The sequence below is a fragment of the Callithrix jacchus genome, chromosome 11 (genome assembly GCF_049354715.1).
Source record: "Callithrix jacchus isolate 240 chromosome 11, calJac240_pri, whole genome shotgun sequence".
NCBI classification, from domain to species: domain Eukaryota; kingdom Metazoa; phylum Chordata; class Mammalia; order Primates; family Cebidae; genus Callithrix; species Callithrix jacchus.
Window position 1 is genome coordinate 74,229,493 of NC_133512.1, and position 27,071 is coordinate 74,256,563.

General features: G+C 37.3%; 1 protein-coding gene across 6 annotated transcripts in view; it reads right to left on the bottom strand.

Annotated features, from left to right (window-relative positions):
* RELN (reelin) overlaps nt 1-27,071 on the bottom strand; it is a 559,409-nt gene that overhangs the window by 482,675 nt on the left and 49,663 nt on the right. For 5 of the 6 annotated variants that reach the window (XM_002751683.6, XM_002751684.6, XM_078343077.1 and 2 more), the window contains exon 2: nt 814-924. In XM_002751683.6, the coding sequence (XP_002751729.4) occupies nt 814-924 (111 nt within the window). Of the gene's footprint in view, nt 1-813; nt 925-4,536; nt 4,557-27,071 lie in introns of those variants that run through there. The other variant, XM_054237376.2, reaches the window with a different exon arrangement.

Here is a 27,071-nt window from a genome sequence, read left to right on the forward strand (position 1 = left end):
ATTTTAAATATTAAATGGGATATTTCTCTGAATACTCATAGAATTCAATAATTTTATCAAATATTGCTATCTTCTGCTTTATACAATGTTCACTTGCCAGATTCAACATGACACTTTTCACTAATGACAAGATTCTGAGAACTGTTTAGGAGAACAGATTACTGAATGACTGCATGGGCACCAGAGCAAATTCCAGCAACTTAAGTAATAGAATATGCAAATTTACAACCAGGCACCGTGGCTCATGACTGTAATCCCAGCACTTTGGAAGGCTGAGGCAGATGGATCACAAGGTCAGGAGTTTGAGACCAGCCTGACCAACATAGTGAAACTCCATCGCTACTAAAAATATAAAAATTAGCCAGGTATGCTGGCAGGCACCTGTAATCCCAGCTACTTGGGAAGCTGAGGCAGGAGAATTGCTTGAACCTGAGAGGCAAAGGATGCAGTGAGCCGAGATCATGCCATAGCACTCCAGCTTGGGTGACAGAGCAATACTCCATCTCAAAGAAAAATAATAAGAAGAATATGGAAATTTACAAGAATCCCAGAGGACCAAGCATAATTGTGGCAGTTGAGGGAGAGAATGATAGAAAGTTCATCATGCCAAGATCAAGGTTAGCTGCACATTTCCATGACTTATTTCAATTCGCCCAACTTCATGCAAACATACAGATGCAAAAAATACTTCAGTTTATTTTCTTGGAAGTAATAAAACTCTAACACTATTAAAATAGATACTTTAGGACCTGAGACCTATGACTGTAAAAAATATCCCCAGATTACTGGTTTCTTTTTGTCAGAATAGCTTACCAAATCCAAAAGCATTGGAACCTCCAATGCTCTGTGATGCCTGAACACTTGTAGATGTGTATAATCCTGTCACCAGCAAGCCGTCAAAGAAGGTGCTTGTTGAAATTGTCACTGAAATATAAGAAAGAAAAAAACTCTCAATACAGTCAGAATAACAATATATTTCTGAAGTGTTAGACACTGTCAAAACAATCTTTACTCATTATTAAAAATTATTTTTACACTATCCCCAGTTGATATTTTTTAGAGGAGAAATTACAGAAAAACTTAAAGAAGCTTAGAACTCCAGTGTCTACAATTGCTGGTCCTAAATTTAGAACATCAGTCCTACCTTTCTGCATTCGTTTACATATTTCCTGGCTATGTGAACAATCATCTGAAAATAATGTAATATTGAATAGATGGTTTCCTCACCTCCACTACCACCCCTGAAGGCAGTCAAAGGCATTGCTGGAGTTTTGGCATTATGAAAAAACACTTTTTTAAAAAAGTGTTCCATACTGTGGGAAACAACTGTACATGGGCTGAAAGAAGAACAGTAAGATGAACCACATTTCTTATTGTGAGTCCGCATTTCATAGATGAGTTCCCTGAAGTTTTCCAACAAAAGCAGACGAATTTGCATGAAGACAGCCACACTTTTTCCTCTTGCAAAATTGAAATGAAGACCACTGCATTCTTTCAGTTTTAGAACAAAGTCTGGAAGTGGAATGGTTTATAACTACAAAATCAGGACATTGCTGGGAAGAAAAGGGTCAAATTAAATGTGTATTATGCTACTCGGGCTGGCTTCTTCAAATTTTATCTTGCTCACCACCCTAAAACCTGATCATAATTTCCTGCTTGACATGATAACATTTTCTCCTGCATAGGTTTCTATAAGATTGAGATGATGCCATTTGCAGGAAACAGCCAGGGGAAGGTAATAACATTATTTAGGTAGTGCACAGTATAAGGCTGTCATCATCCTTGGTGGCAATAAGGAGAATGACCAGAGTTACATTAACTTTGATGAGAATGTTTAAATTAAGCTCCAGAAAATCTGGTGAATAGAGCTGAATGGTCTGAAACATCCATATTATAAAGTATAAAACAAGACACATAGCAATAGAATAGCCTGACATCATGCTACTCCCATAGTGGCATGGGGGATTGGAATAAATCACCTTCTCAACCTTTAATAAGAAATAATAGCTAATATTGTATAGCACTGGCATGTAAACTACCCAGCTGAGCACTGAGGTAAGTAGTTTACATATATTATCTCATTTAATTGTCAAAACATACCTATGAGAGAGGTACTACTATTATTTCCAGCTTACAAAAGAAGGACTTATGGAATAAAGCCATTAAGAACCTTGCCCAGGACCATCTGATACCATCTAAAATGTTTTGATGCTATATATGTGGGTTCTTTCCTGTTTTTTCTTTGCTTCCCCCAGATCCCAAAGTGGCAAAGTAACCATGGTCAAACCCCATCAAGGCAGGTATCTCACGTATTTTGTTCACTGATATAGCTCAAGTGTCTAGAATATTTTATGGCACTTTTTAGTGCTTAATATTTGGTGAATTATTAATAGTTTATTCATATAAAAATAGTACAAGGTTGTCTTATCTTTAGCTTGTTTCCAGAGGAGAAGTATGTTATGAATCTTAGCTTTATACATCAGATGAGCCCCATTTGGAAAAACCACATGGAAAAAAAAGAAGACAGAACAGAGAACGATCCAAGATGGCTGATCGCTAACATCTAGGGATTGCGGCTCCCAGTGAAAGTGCAGAGAATGAGAGGACGCCATACATTCAAATTTTTGTCACTCACAGACCAGAAGATTCCCAGTGGAGGAGCCCCACGGGTCACCAGAGCGACTCTTGTGGCTGGTGCAGCAGTATCGCCGGCACCTCGGCACAGCAGCTCTTGGTGCAGAGTAAACGGGACTGGTTCCCCTTCTGACCAACATTTGGAGCTCCGAGAAGGCAGAGTCGCCTATTACACACTCAAGAAGGAAGCCAGACTGGAGATTCCCAGGCAGAAAAGCACCATCAGTCTTAATGCAGCTGTTTTGGCTGGCGCAGTGGGTTGCTCAGATTTCGGCCCTGGGTATTAACAACTTGGATGTCCACTCAGAGACCTAATCTGAAAGTTGGTAATTACAAAGACGACAGGTGGATAAATTTACAATGATGGGAAGAAACCAGTGTAAAAAGGCTGAGAATACTCAAAATCAGAATGCCTCTCCCTCTAAAGAGGATCACAGTTCCTCATCAACAAGGGAACAAGGCTTGATGGAGAATGAATGCATTCCACAGAAGGTGGATAATAAGAAACTTCTGTGAGTTAAAAGAACATGTTGTAGCCCAATGTAAAGAAACTAAGAACTTTGAAAAAAGGTTTGACGAAATCCTAATGAGAATAGACAATTTAGAGAGGAATATAAGTGAATTAATGGAACTGAAGAATACAATATGGGAACTCCGAGAAGTATGCACAGGTTTAAACACTCGAATTGATCAAGCAGAAGAAAGGATATCAGAGGTCAAAGTCCAACTTAATGAAATAAAACGAGAAGACAATAGAGAAAAAAGGATAAAAAGGAATGAGCAAAGTCTCCAAGAAATATGGGACTATATGAAAAGACCTAATTTACGTTTGATAGGTGTACCTGAATGTGACAGAGAGAATGAATCCAAGCTGGAAAATACTCTTCAGGATATTATTCAGGAAAACTTTCCCAACCTAGCAAAGCAGGAAAATATTCAACCCAGGTAATACAGAGAATACCACAAAGATATTCCTCAAGAAGAGCAACCCCAAGGCACATCATCGTCAGATTCACCAGGGTTGAAACGAAGGAGAAAATACTAAGGGTAGCCAGAGAGAAAGGTCAGGTTACCCACAAAGGGAAGCCTATTAGACTTACAGCAGATCTCTCAGCAGAAACCCTACAAGCCAGAAGAGAGTGGGGCCCAATATTCAACATCCTTAAAGAAGAGAACTTTCAGCCCAGAATTTCATATCCTGCCAAACTAAGCTTCACAACTGAAGGAAAAATAAAATCTTTTATGAACAAGCAAGTACTCAGAGATTTTATTACCACCAGGCCTGCTTTGCAAAAGCTTCTGAAAGAAGCATTACACATAGAAAGGAACAACCAGTATTAGCCTTTCTAAAAATATACCAAAAAGTAAAGAGCATCAACACAAAGAAGAATTTATATCAACAAACGAATGAAACAGCCAGTTAACATCAAATGGCAGTAACCCTAAATTTAAGTCGACTAAATCCCCCAATAAAAAGATACAGCCAAAACCTAACAGTATGCTGCATCCAGATCCATTTCACATCCAAAGATACACAAAGACTCAAAACAAAGGGATGGAGAAAGACTTACCAACCAAATGGAGAGCAAAAATAAATAAATAAATAAAAAGCAGAAGTTGCAATTCTCGCATCTGATAAAATAGATTTCAAAGCAACAAAGATATAGTGGTAAAAGGATCAATGCAACAATAAGAGCTAACGACCCTAACACCCAGATACATAAGACCCATAAAGAGATTTAGACTCAACGAGACAGAAAATTGATGAGGACAACCAGGACTTGAACTCAGATCTGGAACAAGTAAACTTAATAAATATTTATAGAGCTCTCCATTTTAAATACACAAAATATACATTCTCCACTTTAAATACACAAAATATTGATCTGCCATTATTAGTACCCATTTTTAGAATAAAGCAATATTCCCGTTCTCTCTCCCTTTTTCTTCCTCTTTCTTCCTCTCCTTCACTCCTTTTTTTCTCTTTTCTTCTTTCCAAAAAAAAGTAGGATACTGCAAATATTTCATATAACTCTTCATGTGCATCTCTCCATATTTTTTTCTGATATCTCATTGTCCTCTTGTATTTCCCTAAAAAAAGAATAAGGACACTGTTCTACAAAACCACAGGATAACTATCAAGCTGAGGACATTAACTTTGCTGTGATTAAAAAAAAAAAAGAAGAAGGGGAGGAGGAAGCAGAAGAGAAGAAGGGGGGTCCTTTTTAGCAGCCTTCATTCCTGGCCCCCTCCTCATATTCCACATCTCAGCTCAAATGGTACCTATTCCTATCCTTACCACACAGAGTAGATGCTTCCCCCTCTCTCCATTCACGATCATATCACCCATTTATTTCCTTCATCTCACATGTCATTCTATTTCCTGTCTCTATCGCCCTTGCCTCACTGACAAAAAAAAAAAAAAAGACAGAGAAGAGTTGGCTATTTAAATATGTAAAATGTTTTCCAGAGTGCAAGACAGATCAATGCAGAGAGAAACTTGACTAAAAGACCAAAGACATGTTTTTAAAAAGGCATAAGTATGCATAAATTTTATCAGATGCTGTATGCTTATACAAATCATCTAAAGAAAAACATACTTGTTTGAAATGAACTGATTATAATCTGCTTGCTAGAGTTAAGAATTTTTCAGGATAAAATGATATTTGCCTTTGGAAAAATGCTACTCTTTTGACAGCAGAATAAGCATTCCTTTTCCTCATTTAAACAGATGTGATGCACAATGCATATGTGAACTGGTAATCGGTCTCTTTTTTCTTTTCTTTTCTTTTCTATTTTTTTAAAGGGGAAACGTTGCCCAGACTCTCATGGGATTTAAGACGTATCTTTCTGGTCACTGAGCTTCCATTTATTCAAGAAGATATTGGGTCCAATCACTATAAGTAAAAACCACTGGACACAGTGTGGATTCTCTGTTAGCATGCAGACCATTTCAGAATGTCTGAGGCCACAGGTTTTCACTGACTGGAACACTGGTGGTGAATGCACAAGCAGTATAAAAGAGCATACTGAAAACATTACACCAAGGCACTTTGAAACTGTGTCAGGAACACCCTTCTCTCCACCCTGCTTCTTCCCTTTTCACTGAAATGCTTCCACTTATCTCTTCTTGCAGCCCTGGGTTAACCTGCCGAAGTTTCCTGTGTCATCGGCCTCTGAAGTTTTCAGTTTTCACATGGGACCTTTACCCCCACCTTGCCCTCTAGTGTCTTCCTGATTCTTTTCTATCAAGCTACGTGACTCTGCACATGCACCAGCTCTAATCTTTCATCTGTACCCTGACTTGACTTTCTTTCCTCTAATTTCACTGGACTCGCTTTTCAAGCACTATTTTAGCTTCTCTAGTCTTAACTCATCACATACATCCACAACCTAGTGCCATCCAGGCAACTGGAATAGGTTCTTGAAAGTGGAAATGTGATTTATGATAAGTTAAAGGGAAAATTTACCATACACAGAAATAATATGGTGCATGATTTTAAAAACTGAGGTTCAAACTTGTGAATGTAAAATGATTTTAATATGTATATGAACTAGAAGGAAACTTAACAACTTTCATGGTCACTAATTTGGCCCATTATGAAGCTGATTAAATGTCTACTATTTAAAATAAATTCTCCATGAATCACAGGATTATCCATGTGTGTAGATCTAGATATACTCATTTGAGGAATGTAAAATACACTAATTCTGACTACAGATATTTTTATAGTTTTCTGATCCTATGATTCAAAATGTTATGGTTCCAAGCTACATAGTTTAAAATGTTCCACAGTGATTGTCACCTTGTTTCCTTTATTTATTTATAAAATATACTTGCATACGTAGAAGTTGTAGTTAAAAGATATAAATTTTGGTATATTAGGATGGAGATAATTGCACAAAATTTTATATTTGAACTACTTTAAGAAAAATAACTATTGGGCTACATGTGTCTGATATCTAACTCAAACATGTAAATAAGAAAACCCTTCATGCCCTTTCCAGAATTATCAGTCAAATGCTCTAATTAATGTTAAAATGGGGAACAAATAATATTTTCCATGTCAACTCAGTCAAATTAGTTTATTATAAACTGAACAATTGCCAAGTCTAGGTAAGTGGGTATACAGATGGTTGTAGTACTAGTCTTTTTTCTTTGTTTTTTCAGACAGAGTCTTGCTCTGTTGCCCAGGCTGAAGTGCAGTAGCACAATCTCAGCTCATTGCAACCTCCACCTCCTGGGTTCAAGTCATTCTCATGCATCAGCCTCCCAGGTTATCTGTGACTACAGGGGTGTACCACCATGAGTGGCTAATTAATACATTTTTAGTAGAGACAGGGTTTCACCATGTTGACCAGCCTGGTCTTGAACTCCTTGTCTCAAGTGACCCACCTGCTTCAGCCTCCCAAAGTGCTGGGATTACAGCCATGAGCCACAGTGCTCACCTGTTGTACTAGTCTTTTAACTTTTATTTTAGAAAAAAATTATATTAAAAAGTTGGTGGGGAGAAGAAGAAATCTGTTGTAAATGCATTTGAAATGAGCAAAGTAAGCCAAATAGTAAAATGTACTAGAAGGTACATAATACATTCACACTTAAAGAAGTAAGATGTATAATTGATTGAGATAGACAACTAAATACCTTCTATAAGCCAAGACTTGTGTTAGCAGTGTAATTTGGATTTTATTAACTGTAAAGGAGGAGATACTTAGAAATAGTTCTCCTTTGACAAAAATGTTTATAAACTCTAACATCCTGTCAATTCTAGCTATTTTATATAAATTAAAATAGATCACCACTATGGGTTAAGACCCATAAGTTATCCATATCAGACACCAAAGGTTTACATAAAATCATTGAATAGTAATCCAATGAGCTTCAACAAGTAAACACCTATTTAAACAATCCATTCTCCCATATAATCAGTCTCTATTCCTGGCTTTACAAATTTTTATGGTCAAATTCATAAAATTCTTTCCCAAAGGACCTTTTCCCTCTTGGAGTCAATTTTTATATCTTTCATAGTTTTGCATTAAAATTTAAATAGAACTGGCTACTTTATCACAGAGGAAAATATCAATATTACAGATTTCAAATAGAATTCTGAACTTGCCAGTCCATTTTAAAGGGGACATAAAGCATATATATTATTATCTATAATCAGAAAGCAAACGCATCTTAGATCACATAATTCCCTTGTTCAATAAATATCTCCAGCTTCCTAACATTAGTCCATAGATTAAAACCCTAAATCTTCAATGTGGTTTCAAAGACCTTTGAGTTGTGGCCATAACCAATCCCTCCAGTCAAATTTTCTCATTTTGGCTGAAAACATCCTTTGATCCAGTTAAACCAGAACATGTTCTGTACTTCTCTGCCTTCTGGCCTCTGCTCTCACCTAGAATGACCTCTCGCCAGGCTACCTTTTGTTAAGGTATTCAGGTGCAGGTTCAAATGCCGTCTCTCTCATGCAGTCTGTTAGTCTGTTCTGATCTTCTGGAGAAAGTCACCTCTCCCTCCTCAGTGACCCCAGAGCTCAGAGAAACCACAAAAGATTTGTTCACACAGTACTTTCCCTAGAATTTGGCTCAAAGGAAGAGCTCAATCAACTTTTGTTGAATTCAACCACACAGAAGCATTTATTACAACATAAGATAACATATAAGAATAAAATAAGATAAAATTGAGAGTATAATGTAGCCAATGTAACCAAAATTGTAAAATCTAACTTTTACAGAAGAAACTGGACTACTGAGAAAAAGCTGGACCATTGTTATTCTTAGAGATGTATGAAAAATGACAGTTTCCTCTGAAAAGTAAACAAACAAACAAAAAAATGCAGTATTCAATTATAGTACTCAAAAACCAGAAAGATCTAAGAAAATTTTAGTTGGATTTTACATTTAACCATAATAGCTTTTCTTTTGTATATCTGTATTTTGTGTGTGAATATATATATGTGTGTGTATATATATACATATGTATATATCAAATTAATCTTCTGATAATTTTTGTCAGTGAGACTTTACACCATTATCCTTACTCTTAAGTTACTCTGCCATTTCCTGAAATAAAATATAAGGGATCAAAAGGCTGAGCGGGTTACAAATATCTCTTCCACATGTGTTAAATTGGCAATGAGCTTAGCACCGGGAGACTATGAATATGGATTGCTGGGGTGTGACAGCAGAATGAAAATATGATGTAGTGACACAATTCAATTCTTATCAGTGGCTCAAAGAGTACCTCTGTGTTGAAATGACTAATTACAGAGTCAGTTATTATCTATTATAGCTTCTATTAAATGTTCCTCACAAGACCCTAATACCACTGGTGCAGAAAATCACTGAAAGATGAAAGTCTAAAAGAAAATAAATTTAGACATTTAATGCTGTTTGTATTTCATTCTAAAGCTTCTGGTCTACAAATGCTCTATGGTCCATTAAATTTTGATCATTTCAGGCATATTCCATTACCACTTTATATAAAAGACCTTTAATATGTGCAGAAAAGAAATATATTAAGTAATACTCAAAATGATGTTCCCATAATTATTTTCAGAATGGCAAGGATAGAGGATAGCAAATTGCAAAAATATTGAAATTAGATACACAAGCATTAGTGATGATGCACTGATTACAAAGACTTTCCATTTCTTGATTTTGTATATTTTGAAGATGAAAATGCCAGCAGAATCTAATATTGTAAATATTTAAGAAAACATCATTGCATTTTGCCTTACAAAGAGAAATTTGTTTGCTTTTTGAATATAGAACAAATTAAATAGCCTGAGGAACAAATATCTTTCTCTGAAAATGAAATAAACTGAGCATATTTGTTGCAAAATTTCATCAACACTGTATGTTCAACTACTGATTCTTCTTTAAAGTGCTGCTAGCTCTGGATGCCCATAAAAAAATACATTATAATTTATATTCCAAAATTCTAGAAGAACATGACCCTTGCACTACTTCTCATTACATATATTAACTCCATTTTGACATGGTTTTGTGTGGATTTCAGAAATTAACTCAGGAATTTCAATAATAGCATTCCCAATAGCAAAGAAAAAAAATGAAGCCAATAAATATGTAAAAGAAATGACTGAAAGTCAAGATTCACTGAGTGAGGACATGAATCCATAGAAGTGAAAAGGGATCTTAAATAATTAGATCAGGATAATAAACTCAGTTTATTTCAGGAACAAATGGACTCCAGTCAGCCTTTTGTGAGAGATAGAGATTGTTCCTGCCTTACCTATCTATTCCAACAACTAACGATAAGGGGCATGATGAGGAAGGAGCTGGCTGCCCACCTAGTATACCCTCCTTTCCATCTCTAGAGGAGCACTGCTAAATGTACCACAGCCACACTTTCCTATTTCCAAAAGGCTATAGATGGCAGACCTAGATCACCTCTAAGAGCTCTTTACCCTCTGATTTAATAGACACCTCCTTAATAACAATAATAGCTAAACAATATTTGAGTACTACATGCCAGGTACTAACATTTTATAGGTAATATTTAATCTTTTCAATATCCTATGTAATAATTACTATAATTATACCCCTTCTACTCATGAGAAAGTTCAAACAAAGAGGGGAGAGGGCTAAGTCTTGAGCCTTAACTAGCATGTGAAAAGTAGCGTTAGGACATGGAGGTCATGTTCCCCCTCCTGAATGGACTGCAATAAATTCAGTAGCTCTATCTCTTGCTATTCCCGAGAGGGTGGCAGGAGTTTGATCTTTTCCTGAAGGCAGTGCTTCCAAGCTCTGGGTACATGGGTATAGCCTCCTGGAGTATGCCCAGCAGGGTGCTCTGTAGAATGTACTTAACCTGATGTCTGCTGTACCAATTATTATTACAGCCATTTATTAGCATTATTATTACTCCTCTTTTTCATTTTATATGGATCTGCACTGTTTCTTGGGGGGAAAAGGAAGAAGAAGGAGTGGCCTCCAGGGAGGACTAAATGCAGTGTGATAAAGGACTAAGCTTAAGATCAAAATAATAAGGTCAAAGAGCCCTGGATCAGCCCACCTCTGAAAGCAGGCAGAGAATGCCCTGCAAATGCCCTCCACCTTTATCTCCACCTGCAAGGAGAGGAAAAACTGAGCATGACCCAGGAATTTTAGCAGGTGCAGGAGACCCATCATATGCAAAACTTAATGACAGATGAAAACACCTTCTAGGGTCTAGAAAATGCTCTTTGCTGGCTAAAGGAGGGGCACAGCATCTCTGTGGAACCCTATTATGACATACTTATTATCAATTCAGAGATTCAGATGAACCACATGTAGCCTCTAAGTTTTATCTTCCGGCACCACCAATAATAAAAGGAGATCCACTGAGATTTTTTTTCCTGCCTTTAAGTTCTTGGGAGATAAAACGGGTGCAGTGAAATGTGTTTGTGAATTTATTATTTAAAAATTAAGCCCTTTGGAAGTAAGTTTAAATGAGAGCACTTGCTGAATACAAATCTCTCCTATTCCATCCCTTTAAGCTGCCTTTCCTCTTCTTTATGTTTCAAACCCCAACCTACCCCACAAGCACTCTCTCTGACACACACACACACTCTTACTCAGAATTTCTAAAAGCATTAAACTTGGGGTAAAAAAATCTCACATCTTATCCAGGTGCTCCCTTCCCTAGACTTGGAGACATATGTCAGCATAAAGCACCTTCAATGAGGTCCTGAACAATATTTTTGAAATCTCTGAAGACTGTCCAATCTAGCCTAAATAAAAATTCCTAAATAATAATCTTAATGATAAAAAAGAAAAATATAATTTTATAATTCTCTACCCATTTTTAGCCCCAATTACACTTAAAACAGGAATGATTTCATTGTTATCATTCACTTTTGGCTTTTATAATTTAATTCTGAATTTTTAAAAAATTCTACAAATAATTATAAAAATATTTGGTTTCTATTATAGAACACAACATTTTTTTCTTTATAAATGACTTTTCGTTATTGTAATTCAGAGAACCATAGACAAGAATAACTGGTATCTGTGATTTATCTCTGGCCTTATTTTTCATGTTACTTTTATGTGAGGCTAGATAATACTCATACATGAAAATTTCATATTGTTGGCCCTGCACTCAATAAATTATTAAAGTGATGTGAATAGGAATGTGGTGTTCAGGTTTTCAGCAATTTTTGTCCTTTTGTTCTTGCTTTAAAGGAAAGACTATTTTGTCTATAACTCATCATATCTTTGTAAAATTTAAGCAAAGATTAGCCTTAAAAGAAATCATTTTGGGAGATTTAATACCTCAAATCTCTACAAGAAGTTTTAACAATGTTTTTCTTTTGAGGCATGGATGTTAATTTTCTAGGTTGAGAAAAATAAGCCTAGTAATTCTCATAAGCACATACAGGTGAATACATTACAATAAAACACACAGATGCCTAGAGAACAAATATATGTGTGACTTCTCTCCTCAAAAATAATCGAGTGTGTTAAGCTTTTATACAATAAAAAAGGCTTCTAATGGCTCTGTTTCTATTACTTTTTCACTTTTTAAAAATATTGTTTTCATCAAAAGTAACTAAGTAAAATTTGAACTCATGTAACAAATAACAAAGTAATTCCTTATAGTGCCCCAAATTGTTTAAAACATGAATATATGCATTTAATTATAGTTCCACATATTAAAAAATACGCCACTACAAAATTCTTCAATATTTTCATATCTGCAGCAACTTTGCGCTTGTGCAAGAATATACCAAGAGTGACCTTGATGATACATGTGTATATGTCATATATCTGTTATGTCTGTAAAATGTCTAAATCAATATGAATAATAATTGATAGAATTCCTAATGCACATTGTGAATGCAGCTCTAAAATAGCTTAAGTTTTTCAAACAGCTTTTTCCACAGTATTCTCTTTTAGTACTTCTATATATTCATTTCAATATACTAAAACTAATCATAAGCAACTGTCCTAAAATAATTCATTTAAACATATGCTGAGTATATTACACATAGCATACACATGATTAAACTAACTAAAAAATTCTGTTACTAATTTATATAAGACAAAATTTTAAATTGTCACTTATTTGATGATTAGACCCTGTGGGTGTGAGACTATGTGTGTATTGTTCCACTTACTCATTTATTAAGCAAATATTTATAAAGTACCACTCTTGATACTGAGAACATAATGATGAACCATCTGTACATTTACAAAAATAACATTTGAATAATCATTCCTGTCCCTTTTAAAAGAATCTCCACTCCACATTTAAAATCCAATTCATAAAATCTAAAATTGTTATTGGTGACACCAAAATTCACAAATAAATGTTAAATTCACAAAATAATGGTAAATAAATTATGTTCAGGTACTAGAACAGCCAGTTGCTTTTCTAATATGCTACAACTGAATTTAAAATTTTCAGATTAAAATAATTACCAAATAAGGATATAACTTAAATGACATTTACATTAATAGATGATATCTGATAGTTATTTGGTAAAGTATAAAAGTAGAAATAAATGCAACTAATTTGTGTAACATTAAATTGTAATTATAAATAATATTTCCCCTAAGCCTAAAATGGAAAATGCTGTACTTTTTATTTTACAACATGGCACTTAGAATAATTAGTCCTAAAATTTCTTAAAATAACAGAATACCTTTGTGGCTAAGTATAAATGTGTGTTTTAAAGATAATTTTTCCAGGATAAGGATGATGAAAAACTCCAGATATGAATAATAATCAGGAGAGATGTCTTGAGGCCTAGAGTTTAGGGGAAAAGTTAAGTGATTAGTTATCTAAAGAGTGTTTAAATGAAAGGATTTTGCAAAGGACTAAGTATGCTTTGCTGGCTTCAGTATTCCTCACTTTCTGGTATACGATTTCTAAGTAAATCTTAATCTACACACACATTTAATTTTGATGTGTTGATTTTTTTATTTTATAAAACTGATCTAAATTCTCTGATCTAAAACCAGAGCTGGATGAAAGACAAACTAACATATAGATAGATATATTTTTATAAACATATATCTTGCTCACAATTATCTGTATACAGAAATTCTTGCTTAAGATATAAGTTCTAAATAATTTTTAATATCAATTAAAATATCTATTCAACACAGATGGGCTCAAATTCTATGTGTTGGACTCAAGTTCTGTTAAATGCTAATTTGAGCAATACAATTATTACTTTTTAGTCAAATAATATTTGTTAGAATTATTAGTCAACTAAATTCTTCCAAAGATCATTTTACTTTTATAACTAAAACTTTCAATAACCTGAGAAGCTTTTAAAAATTCAGACTCCCAGTTCCCAAAGGGATTCTGTTTCTGTATTACAGGGATAAAGCCCAGAACTCACTGTGTTTAACAATGTCCATCTAGGTGGATTTTGTGTGTGTTCCTGGAGTAGACCAACTACAATGATATGAAAAGCTGCAGATGCACAGCTCTTGGGAAACAGAATTTCCAACAAAGGCTATCCATGGATGGAGAATTATAATTGAATTGAATTGAGACTATATTAAGAATTATATGACAGTAAGAAGCCACTTTGTCTTTTATTATACTGCAGTTTCCTCCTAGTGCAAATGATGTTTAACAAGATGAGGATGTAATGGGACACCTGTTCTTAGGAGACCTTGTGTATGCCAGGGAATTTTCTCTAACTGATGAGGACTGAAACCAATCCAGAATGAGGATGAGCAGCCAACGTTGCAGGAGATTTCGGGTGAGCACTAAAGAGCAATGTCACAGCCCTGTGGTGATGTGCTTGGCAAACAGGGCCACTATATGTTCTGGCTGAACTGATCACAAAGAAAACTACCTAAATATTTTCTGAATTTGGCAGGTACATGTTTAAAGAACATGTAGCCAATATTACATGTATTATAATAATTCAATCCAAAAAATAATTGGTGGTGACAAGATGAGGTGAAGTCAAGCATATCTTGCTGTGCAAAATCCTTGCTGGATGCCAGGGTGCAACCTGCTCTTTTCTGACTGCCTTTCGGTCATCAGAATTTCTCGAATTTACCAATGAAGCAACATCAAATTAAATGGCATCTGGTTGCTGCTGGAGTCTTTATTGTAGTACTTATCTGATCCATGAAAAAGACAAATAGTGCTCAGTGATCATGCGTAATTTTTCCAGCATAATTATTGAAGAACTGAGTTCACTGCCAGTGTCTTTGTCATCTCATTACTACTTTACCCACCTTGAGCTTCAACTCTTATCTAAAAAGTCCTTGTGTTCTAAATTTTTCATTTGGAATAAACTTCTTGGTGAAAAAAGTCAAAACAGAATTTGAATAGCTAGACTTTCCCATCACCAAAGTCACAAGAAATACTGAACTGGCACATACGGAACCATTTCTCCTCGGAGACATACAGAGTTATGTTCCTGTGAGGCTTTGGTCACATTTTCATCAACTGATCATATATAGTTTTGTTTTATGCGTGTTTCTGTTTAAAGACAATCTTATTTAATATATATTATTGATTTATTATAACATTGAACTCATGGCCAACAGCAACATAACTCAGGCATGAAGCAAGCTATCTAACACCTATATTTTCTTTATAACGTATATCATTGCCTTTGGCACTTTGGTACTACACCTGGGGGGCATTTTAAATAGTAAAATCGTCAACAAAAATTTGAAAGATGCACTCCAGCCTGTGAAAAGAACACTTGTTTACAGTAGGAGAGCAGAGACAAGAGACTTAACTTCAGCTGGCACAGGCATCTGACTTCAGCACATTTGGCAATTCAAAGTTTTCACTGCTCCGCACGTCTGCGAATGACTGTCAAAGTGCCGTAAGTGTTGATTTTGAGGTCACAAATAAATTTTAGTCAACAGATGAAATAACAGAGAAGGAACTTGCAAATAATAAGGATCATCATCTGTCTTATTTGCCCTAACACAAAGGCCTCATATATTTCTCACCTTATATAGTTTCCCTTATATAGTTTCAGTGCATCCAAGTCTATTAGTTTGCTAGGGTCGCCATAAAAATGTACCACAGACCGGATGGCGTAAACAACAGACATTTATTTTTCCACAGTTCTGGAGGCTGGATGTCTGAGAGCAAGGTGTTCACAGCTTTGCTTTCCCTGAAGCCTCCCTCCTTGGCTTGCAGATGGCTACCTTCTCGCTGTGTCCTCACATGGCCTTTCCTCTGTCTGCACATGTCTGTATCCACATTTCCTCTTCTTATAGTGATACCAGTCATATTGGACTAGGGCCATCCCAATGACCTTATTTTAGTTTAATTACCTCTTAATAGATTTTTATCTCCAAATATATCATATTATGACTTACCAGGGGTTAAGACTTCCACATATGAATGGTTGGGGAAGGAGTGTGGGTGGGGGGGACAGTTAAGCCCATAACACGTTTCTTTCTCTGTCTTTCCCTTCCCCTTCCCTTCCCTCCTCTTCCCTTCCCTCCTCTCTTCTCTTTTTTTCTTTTCTTTTCTTCTCTTCCTCTCTCTCTCTCTCTCTCTCTCTCTTCCCCCCCCCCCACCACCATCCCTGACCCCCAACAGGGTCTCACTCTGTGGCCCAGGCTGCAGTACACTGGCACCATCAGTGATCACTGCAGCCTCAAACTCCTGAGCCAAGTGATCTTCTCTCCTCTGCCTCCTGAGTCACTGCGACTACAGGTGCATGCCACTATTCCCATTTAATTTTCAAAAATTTTTAGTATATGCAAGGTACTATGCATATAGTTGCCCAGGCTGGTCTCTAACTCCTGGGCTCAATTGATCCTACTGTCTTTACCTCCCCAAAGTACTGGGATTATAGGCATGAGCCACCCCGCCCAGCCCCACAACACATCTCTATTCATTGCTTTTCTCCATGCTTCAGTTCCTTGCAGGCTTGGACTTCTCAAAAGCATTCTTCAAGTTATGCCTCTGGGGGTGTGTGTGTGTGTGTGTCTCCTTCTGTCCTTTTTAAATGACTTTTGAAATCCAAGCTGGTCAGGACTTTCTCCCCTTTACTCCTCATTTTAACAACTTACAATATATCATTTGGATCGACTTTTTACAGACTGCTGTCCCTCTTGAGTCATATAAAATTTCCCTTTGGAGCCTCTGGGCAGGGGATCAGATCCCTTATATAGTTTCAGTGCATCCTTAAATTTTATTAGGTGGGTACCAAGAATCCCCCCAGAATGCCATCCAAGCCTCCTCATCCTGCTTCTAATCTGCCATTCCAGGCTTTCCTTAGACTCCATGCTCCTGCACACCTCTATGTGTCTAAGGTGTGAACACAAGGACTGATTTCCCAGTTTCAGGCCATTGTTCTCACCATCCTTGCCACCTAGAATCCTTTTCCTACATCTCTCCCTTTTGAAGTCCTCGCAACTTACCAAGGCATCAGATCTAAATGTCAGCTCTTCTATAAAGCTCCCCCTGCATTTGAGACTTCATTCTTTCTCTCAAGAGCTACAGTCACTCTCAGCTCTGTGAAGCTTATCAAATACTACCCTGAAATAGTGTGTATACATCTGATATCCCTTGGTAAGTTGCAAGTGCCTTGGAACCTGTGGCAATGTCTGATTCCTCAATGCATCCCCACGCCACTGAGCATAGTCCCTAATAGGTTATTAGCAAGTGTTTTTTAAAGCAGATATGCACTGCTATTAGAATTTGAATTTACATTAGGTAAATACAGTTGAAGTCCCTTATGACTCTTCTATCTTGCTTTCTTGCCAATTTTATGACAGCTATCAGAAAATTACCATCCAAGTCTACCATCTAGCTGGTTTACTGTCAATTTGCACTGGATGTCATACTTCTTCCTCTTCCCTTAGTCCTGCCCAGAAGTTCTCTGATATGCTACCCCAGCCCAGGCAGCACTACACTCCTTTGTTTACAACTCACTCAGAAGTAGACCTGCAGGTGGAGGGAACACCAGTACAGAAGCAAAAGAATGAAACAGGCCAAGAAGGGCAGTCAATAAATAGGACACAATACAATGTTGATGGGAAATTAGTTCAACCATTGTGGAAAGCAGTGTGTCAATTCCTCAAAGAGCTAAAAATAGAAATACCATCTGACCCAGCAATCCCACTACTGGTTATATACCAAAAAAAAAAATCATTCTACCATAAAGACACCTTCATGTACACTATTGACACACTATTCACAACAGCAAAGACATAGAATTAACCTAAATGCCCATCAGTGGTAGAGTGGATAAAGAAAATGTGGTACATATACACCATGGAATACTACACAGCCATAAAACAAGATCATGTCCTTTGCAGGAACATGGATAGAGCTACTATTATCCTTAGAAAACTAATGCAGGAACAGAAAGCCAAATACTGCATGTTTTCACTTATAAGTGGGAGCTAAATGATGAACCCTCACGAACACAAAGATGAGAACAGATACTGTGGTCTACTTGATGGTGGACAGTGGGAGGAAGGAGATGAACAGAAACAACTAATGGGTACTGGGCTTAGCACCTGGGTGACGAAATAATCTGTACAACAAACCCCCATGACACGAGTTTACCTATCTAACAAACCTGCATGTGTACCTCTGAACCTAAAATAAAAGTTAAAAAAAAGTACAATATGAAGCAAGCTACCAGTTGGCAACTGAAACTTAATCTTCAAGTAAAACTTTGGGAAATGTTGCAAAACTCTTGCTGCAAAACTTGAAGGTCAGATTGATGGCAGCTCCTGGGGGCAGTTAATTCCTTCCAGCAGTGCACATAGGTGGGAGGAAAGTGACCTTCCAGAGGAAGTCTTCTGGCACACAGACACAGGCACTGGCGGACAGACACATGCTAGAACTGCTGGGCCAGAGCACAATGAAATGGCAAGGTTCAAGGGCTATGGGCAAAAGTGTGCTGGTAAATGTGCAACAACTATCCCTCTGGGGCAAGACACTCTGGTTTGTGGCATGTTATAAAGACTACCAGCCCCCACCATGGTGGAATCTAACCTTAACTCACCGGACACTGAACTAGGAAGGGCAATACAGCAGCATACCATAAGCCCACACAGAGTATTTTCCCCATGAAAACACAGGAGACATGGACAATAATAAAAAGTAGTAAAACAATCGGGATGAGTTCTGACTATGTATTACCTGTGTTGCTGAGATAATTTACTTAATTACAGTTGTGGATAATTTAATGTTTACTAACTACCATTTAACAACTGGCTTGCAAAATTCCTGAAAATTTAAGCAATGGTGTTCATGAACTAATCACATGTGAGAGGGCACTAAAGTATCTGCTTTTTGAAAATGTACCCTTTTGGCCAAGCATAGTTGCTCCTGCCTATGATGCCAGCACTTTGTTGAAGCCAAGGCAGGAGGATCACTTGAGCCCAGGAGAAAAGGAAGGAGGAAGGAAAGAAGGGAAGGAGGAAAGGACTTAATTTAACCAATGGCATTCATGAGCTAATCGAATATGAGAAGGCAATGAAATAGCTGTTCTTTTTGAAAATGTACCCTTTTGGCCAGGTATAGTCGCTCGTGCCTGTAATGCAAGTGCTTTGGGAAGCCAAGGCAGGAGTATCACTTGAGCGCAGGAGAAAGGAAAGGAGGAAGGGAAGAAGAGAGGAAAGGAGGGAGGGAGGGAAGGAGGGAGGAAGAAAGGGAGGAAGGAAGCCAGCCTGCCAGCTCTTTCTATGCTGTATTCCAACCATGCATTCTATCCTACCTGTGAGGCAACAAGCAGAACTGCCCATAAGCCCAGGTTGCCTAAGTGCTAGTTAGAGATGGGTCCACCATTCTGCAACAGGAGAGGATGTACTCAAGTTCAGCTTCTTGCAGAATGGGGGTCTTCCTCCCACAGTGGGGCCTGCAACACTCCCTGGGCAGAAAAATTTCCAGGGGCTGGGTGGGCTAACTTTCCAGACAACTCAAGTTTCTGATCATGTGGTCCCATGCAGATTGATTATTCCTCCACTGACAAACTGTTTTGTTTTTGTTGTTTTTGTTTTCCACTTTCTCAATAGAGAGAATCATGGGGGAGGGGAAGGTTCCTTCACAGACCCCACAGAGTTCTGTGGCACCCTGATCCCTGCCCACCTTTCCATGGGATGATGAGAATCAGCCAAAAACCTTCTATTTTTGTTGCTGCTTGTTCTTTAAGTGTTCTCAAGAGTGCCTATTTGTTCATATATACCATGACACTGTGAAATTTGTCCCAAATCTTTTCAGGACAGTTGGTGACCACAAAGTGACCCATGTTGCATGACATTTCCAAATTTCAATGATATGCAGGAGATAGAGTACTGTCTTGTATTAAAATTTGATATTCACTCTATGTATTTTTCCCACTGTGGTTCTTTCTACTTTATACCTGGTGTCCTCCGTAAAATCTCTTTTTTGTTTTTCAGATTATCTAGGCATTTGTCCCCCACTTCCTAATATTCAATGAGAATCTCACGCCTGCCAGACACATTATTTCTTATTTCATGAGATACACTTTATCCTTTGCCAGGAGCCCATTATTCTTGCAGCTTAAGCCATAGCCAGAAACCCAAATCCTATTTTTCAGTGCTTATCTATGTAGCCAGATGATATTTTATACCCCCATTTCATTTCCAAATTTAGCTTCCAAAGATAGTCCAGCTTCCCAGCCTCAGAATAACAACTTCCAAGGCTGACATGGAGGGTCCATGTAATCATTGTGTTCATCAAGCACCTTAAGTAAAATGTATTGTGCCCCCACACTGATAGACAATGAATAGCATCTCCTCCCGTTGCTAGGCAACCATGCTGACTGGCAGCACAAGCTCCTGTTATTCAACCTGGTGGTAGAAGCAGCATCTATTCACTGGCTCTGGAGTCAGAATGGCTGGCAGTAGCAGAAAAGGGCACTTCACTAACATTGGATTCCCACTAATCTGGAGGCAAAAGAGATTCCAAGATGGGAATGAGAAGAATGTTCACCCCATCTGCTCTAGGTGAGAATCACAGTCTTTGAGGAAGGAACAAAACTGAAGTGCTCTCCCAGGAGAGCACTTTAACCTACATACTTACCTAGACCTTTAAATAGAACAACTAGCAGCTAAAGTGCAGAGCTACAGACACCTCCAATCACAGTGGCTACACAAGAAAAGCTATCAGATTGACATGTTTCTTTAGCACAAGACCTGGAACCAAGTACTCAGTAAATGTTTGGTGAATAAGTGAATGAAATTTCTCTGCATCCCAAGTATTTGTGTTTAAGTACATTCCAGTTTCTAGAATCTCCTGGGTTTTTAGTTGGTCTATATTCATATTTCATAAGTACTCAAATGTGCATATCTTTTGCTTCTATACTGCTGCATCTCTTCCCTCAACCCCCATTCACTTTTCAGTCAATTCCAAAGTAAGCTTCCATCTCAAACAGTCCGCTAGAGCAGCTCTCACTAAGGCCACTAATGACCTCCATGGTGCTAAATTCAAGGGCATTTTAGTTCTCATCTTACCTGACTCCTCTGTTCCAGTCTACTCTCTTCCCTTAGCATCTATGAGCCTCATTTTTTTTTTCCTGCATAACTGGAAATTCCATCTTGTCTTTTATTGGCTGACCCCTCCCCAACCCTAAGTGCCAGTATTATTTAAGGCTCTGTCCTAGGCCCTCTCCACTTCTTATTCTATTCCTACTTCCAGGCAGTTGCAGCATCTTACATGCCACCGACATGCCAAAGGATCCCACATCTTTAGCTCCCTGTAAGACCAGTAGGATCAGATGTGTATTTGACATCACCACTTGAATGTCTCAATGACATTCAAACTTAGCCAGTCTAAACCTGAATATATAATTCATTTAGGTAACATACTTACTAAGTACCTACTGTGTGCAAGGTACTATTCTGGAGCTCAGAGGCCTCAGTGAATAAGACCGTGCCCCTGACCTTATGGGGCATAAAAACACTTTCTATTCCCCAACTCCCAATTTGATCCTTTCTCAGTATTCCCCACCTCCCCATATGGCACAGCTGTTCAACCAGGTACAAAACCCAAGGACTGTAATCAATCACCTTTAACATGTCTCTCTCTCTCTCTCTTTCTCTCTCTCTCGTTCTGACCCTCAGCCACATTCATTCCTAATACTGCCAATTTTATCTTTTAAATACATTTGATGTTGGTCCAAATCTCAAGTCTGTCCATCTCCTCTATTACCTTCCTATTCATCTTGCATGAATTGCTTTAGTGTTTTTTTTGTTTTGTTTTGTTTTTTTAAAGTCTCACTCTGTCACTGGAGTGCAGTGGCACAATCTCAGCTCACTGCAACCTCCACCTCCCAGGTGCAAGCAATTCTCGTGCCTCAGCCACCCAAGTAGCTGGGATAACAGGTGTGCACCACCATGCCCAGTTAATTAATGTATTTTTGGTAGAGATGGGGTTTCGCCATGTTGGCCAGGCTGGTCTTTAACTTCTGACCTCAAGTGATCTGCCTGCCTTGGCTTCTGAAAGTGCTGGGATTACAGGTGTGAACCACCACTCCTCCTCTGGCTTCTAACTGGTGTTTCAGCGTTCACTCTAGCCTGCCTCTTCACACAGCAGCCACAGTGGTCTTTTCAAAAGATAAATTTGATCATGGGACCCTTCTTCCTCATTCATACCCCCAGGTTAAAACCTCTCATTCCCTTCTATTTATTCCTTGGATATAAGACAAAATCCTCAACAATGGCCTACAAATAATTGCTTATTGTTCAGCCTCATCCTGAACAATATATACCCTTATTGTTCTATCCACACATACCTTCTCTCTCCCCCAACACAGAACCTAGCTCTCTGCTGTTTCTTTTACTGGGAACATTCACACACACACACACACACACACACACACACACACACACTTTTCCTGATAAAATTATATTTTATATTTAGTCAGAGCAGATAAGTCTTCTATAACTTTCCATGTGTTCATTCAGTTTATAACTATATTATTTGCTTTGAACTACTTCCAAAGATATCTGTTAACCAATTAATATTATCAAAAGTCAGCATAAGATACTCCTAGATAATCTTTTATTTCATTTGCTTTTTTAAAAAAATTGGCGGTGTTTCATTTTCTGTTCTTGTGTCAGTTTGCTGAGGATGATGTTTTCCAGATTCATCCATGGAGAAATGCCAAATGTGGGTGAAGGGGAGAAGAAAAGCAAAGCACACTGTCATGTGTGTACCTACGCAACTGTCTTGCATGCTCTGCTCATGTACCCCAAAACCTATAATCCAATAAAAATTTTAAAAAAATAAAAAAAATAAAAATAAAAAAATAAAAAAATTGGCTAACATATTATATCTTGAGCTTCTAAAATTTTAGCTCTTTTTCTCCCTGTGGTTTTAAATATCTTTTTCATCTTTATTTTATCCCCCTTAATGGATATGTTAGTGTGTGTGTTTATTGTCCTTAGCCTTAAATCTGCTTTTGTAAGTGATGACATGTATATAGTAAATTAAATAAATATGTGAAAATATCTGATAGAAGTGAACATGCAATAGACACTTAATTAATCCATTAATTAGAAGAAAGAAAACCTGGTCTTGAATCGCCTCTCATACTAGCTTTACTAGAAAGCTCAAATTATGTTTAAAATAAGAAGACTAGAGAGACTGCAATTTGGAGGCCTAATGGCCAATGTGGCCCACAGACATGTTTTCTTGGGGCAGCACAGTATTTAAATAAACTTTAAACCTTAATGTATTTAGCCTGGGTTTATACTTTCTAGTTTGTATAGTCACTATCACTTCCTATTATATTACTGCTGATAAGGTCATATGGGTGTTGTTGGCCCCTGGAAGGCATTTGGATTTGAGGATCTAAAGGATAATGTGATCTTGAAGGTCTCTTCTCACTGCAGAAACTACGTATGTCCTATGAGAAAAAATATAAAATAATGGGGAAAAAGTGGATTTAGCTAACATCAAAATGTAGAGCAAAGAATAACGGATAAAACTCAATGAATGTGCAGGTACTCTTGACAACAGATAATGTTCTGAAAATTTTATTTACAAAAGAGAAAAGAATAGCTTAATGCTGTAACATCTGGAGATTAGAATTCTGATATAGAGATTAATACAAACATGTTCAAATGGTCTCATCGTAATAAGCTCAGAAGTGCATGTTAGTTGTTCATGTAACATAAGACACAGCACAATCTGGCAGTCCTGACAGCCTCTGCTCACAAACCAGGCTCAGGATAGACACCAGAGGCAAATAGAGATACATCTGACAATGAGACAGAAACCCTTCACCCCATCTCCACTAACCCTCACTTTTTTTAATGAATTTATTTTATTAAAATTCCACTGCCTTCATGCAAAAGCTACTTTAGAAAAACCCTAGCCTGAAATTACTAAGGCTTCCTCTATTTTATGTCTCCCAGACATGTTTTTAAAAATATAATATACCTCTAAAGACTGAGAAACAACCTTAATATCAAAATTCTCTTTATATACTGAATAGCCAACTATAAAACCTTTAATATAGATCATTTTAATTTTAATTTTACTTATAATCCTTAAATTTCACATTGTATTTCTCAAAACTTGAAAAATGATCTAAAACCTAATCCAATCCTAGTATCCAAATAGGAAATATTATAGGCATGGGCAAATTTCTAGTAATAACTGAATTATTTAATATGTTGTATTTCACTCATATATACATACTATCTTCCAATATCATTTATTTTTCAGATACAGAAATAGCAGTCTGACCCTCTTGAATAAATGAGTCACCACATTAAGACCACAGTCACCTGTGAGAAAACAGTGTGTCAATTAGACATGTCAACTAAGACTCAAACGTCACCTGGATCTATCTAGGGCAGCTTTAGGAAGTGGATGAACATTTTTCTCTAAAACAGTTATACAGATGTTTTGAAAAGGTGATCTTGGAGGGAAAACTTATTTTATTACTTTCCCAAATTTTTGTGAGCTAAAAGAGACATTCTCCTAAAGTTTTATAAGCTTTTACCTTCCAAAGAAACTAAAGAAAATGGTCAGGTGTGGTGGTTCACGTCTGTAGTCCCAGCACTTTGGGAGGCCGTGGCTGGCGGATCACCTGAGGTCGAGAGTTCGAGACTAGCCTGACCAACATGGAGAAACCCTGTCTCTACTAAAAATACAAAAAATAAGCCAGGCATGGTGGTGCATGCCTGTAATCCCAGCTACTTATGAGACAGAGGCAGGAGAATCACCTGAACCCCAGAGGCAGAGGCTGTGGTAAGCCAAGATCACACCATTGCACTCTAGCCTGGGCAACAAGAGTGAAACTCCATCTCAGAAAAAAAAGAAGAAAGAAAGAAAAAGAAAATAAGGGGTAATTTGGTAGTGATTCAATATAAAATAAATAGAAAACTAGAGCAACATGTCCAATAAACATATAAAAACATATTAAACTCATTAACAATGAAAGAAAATCCAAACAGTAGTCAAATAACATTTTTTGTCTATCAAAAAGGCCAAGATAAACACAGGCAGACACACACACACACACACACACACACACGCACACCCCATGCACATATGAAATGATCCAGTATTAGAATTAGAATATGAGCATTCATGAACACTGGTGGGTTGGTATAACTATTCCAACCCAAATCCAAAGTATAACATGGATACTTTGTCAATACGCATCAAGACCTTTAAAATATTCATGCTCTTTGATCTAGTAATTACACTTCTAGAAATGTATCCTAAGGAAATAATCAAACACACAGCCAAAGATTTGTGTTCAATACTATATACCACAAAGCTATTTACAATAATGAAAAACTGAAACAGCCTAAATGCTCGATGTTCAAAGAATGGTTATATAAATTATTGTACAATCACCTGAGGATCTATCACGTAGCCATTAAAAAGCTTGTTTGGTAAATATTTAACAATAAAATGTTAAGTGGAAAAAGTAGGAGACCAAATTCTATGTAACAGTAGGATCCACTTCTGTTTAAAAGTATATTTATATATGTTCTGCTTGTTGAACTGCATGAAGGTTACAAGGGTCTGTTTAGTTCATGAAAACTCAACAATCTGTACTTTTATGTTATTTATCATTTTTCTGTATCCATGACAGACATTAATAAACCATTTGTTTATGGTCGATTTATAATGTTTTATACATATACCCAGTTCAAAAAGCTGGAAAGAAATATGAACCAAAAACCATTTTAATCCTCTCAGTATTTGCCTTAGTAATTTACTGGGGTTGGAGGAAGGCCCACCTGGAAAGCAAAAGAGCTCCAAGACCAGATTCACTGCCTTTTGGCTGGGCTGCCTAGGGCTATATGACCTCTTTGAGTTTCACTCTCCTTATCTGTAAAAGGGGGTTACGGTGATTTAGGAATTAAGTAAGATGATTTATATGAATTTTTTAGGAGACTGACTGGTTACATTATTGTGAGTAACTGAACACATACGACAGTTATGTGTTCAAACTATTAGATCTGTTATTACAACCTTAAAACTACCATACAATGGGCCTCAAGTTCTTGTCAAGAATGAGGTTACTGAAAGGAATCACTAAAAACAAAGTATACTGTACTACTGCATCAACCTCCTGTCCTGGAACTATCTCTCTACTGAAAGGAATCACTAAAAACACAAAGTATACTGTGCTACTGCATCAACCTCCTGTCCTGGAACTATCTCTGCTGTGCAGCAGCTGCTATCATCTCCACACACCCTTGTGTGGACCCCCAAGCTCTCATTCCCTGAGGCACCCAGTAGAGTTCCAGGGCTGGCCTGGGAGCACCCTGAGGCATAAACTTCTTATATCCCTGATGCAATAACCAACTGTGAAACCTGAAGGAGAACCAAATTGCCTTAATTTGCCTCCAGATTCAGTAAAATCACTTCATTTGGTGGTGGATTGGCTGGGTGATTGGTTGGATAATGGATGCAGAGAAGAGATAATCTGAAACCAAAAGTTTCCACAGTTATTTTGTTAATAAAATAATCTTAATGAGATATCAGCTGTGAGTACTATTTCCTTCTTTTTTTACCCTTTTGCCTACTTTCTAACATTTTGAAGGACACTTTGGATTCCATCCAAGCCTGGAAAGTTCATTGCTAAATTAATAGTAACCTCTAATTCCAAAGGTCAAATAATGAATTGAGGTTAGCTTCTACTCTATAAACATTCAAGGCCCAAATCCTCCCCGCTGGATGTTAGTACCCCTGGGTCACCTGCCCTTCCCTTTCTGCTCCCTCACCATCAGGTTGACATGAGACTAATACAAATTCTCTAAGACATACTATCCCCTCAGAAGAGCTCAGACTTCCATGAACTGTCACCTTGGGAGGGTTTTAATGCAGCTGGAAAAGAGAAAGACGTATTGAAGCTTCTACCAGACTTACTATGACCATAAATCCCAGATCCTCCTGTGTTTCCTCTAAGTGGTAGGTAAAACATTTTTAGATAAAAAAACTTATTAAGACAAATATCAGTTGTCAAGAT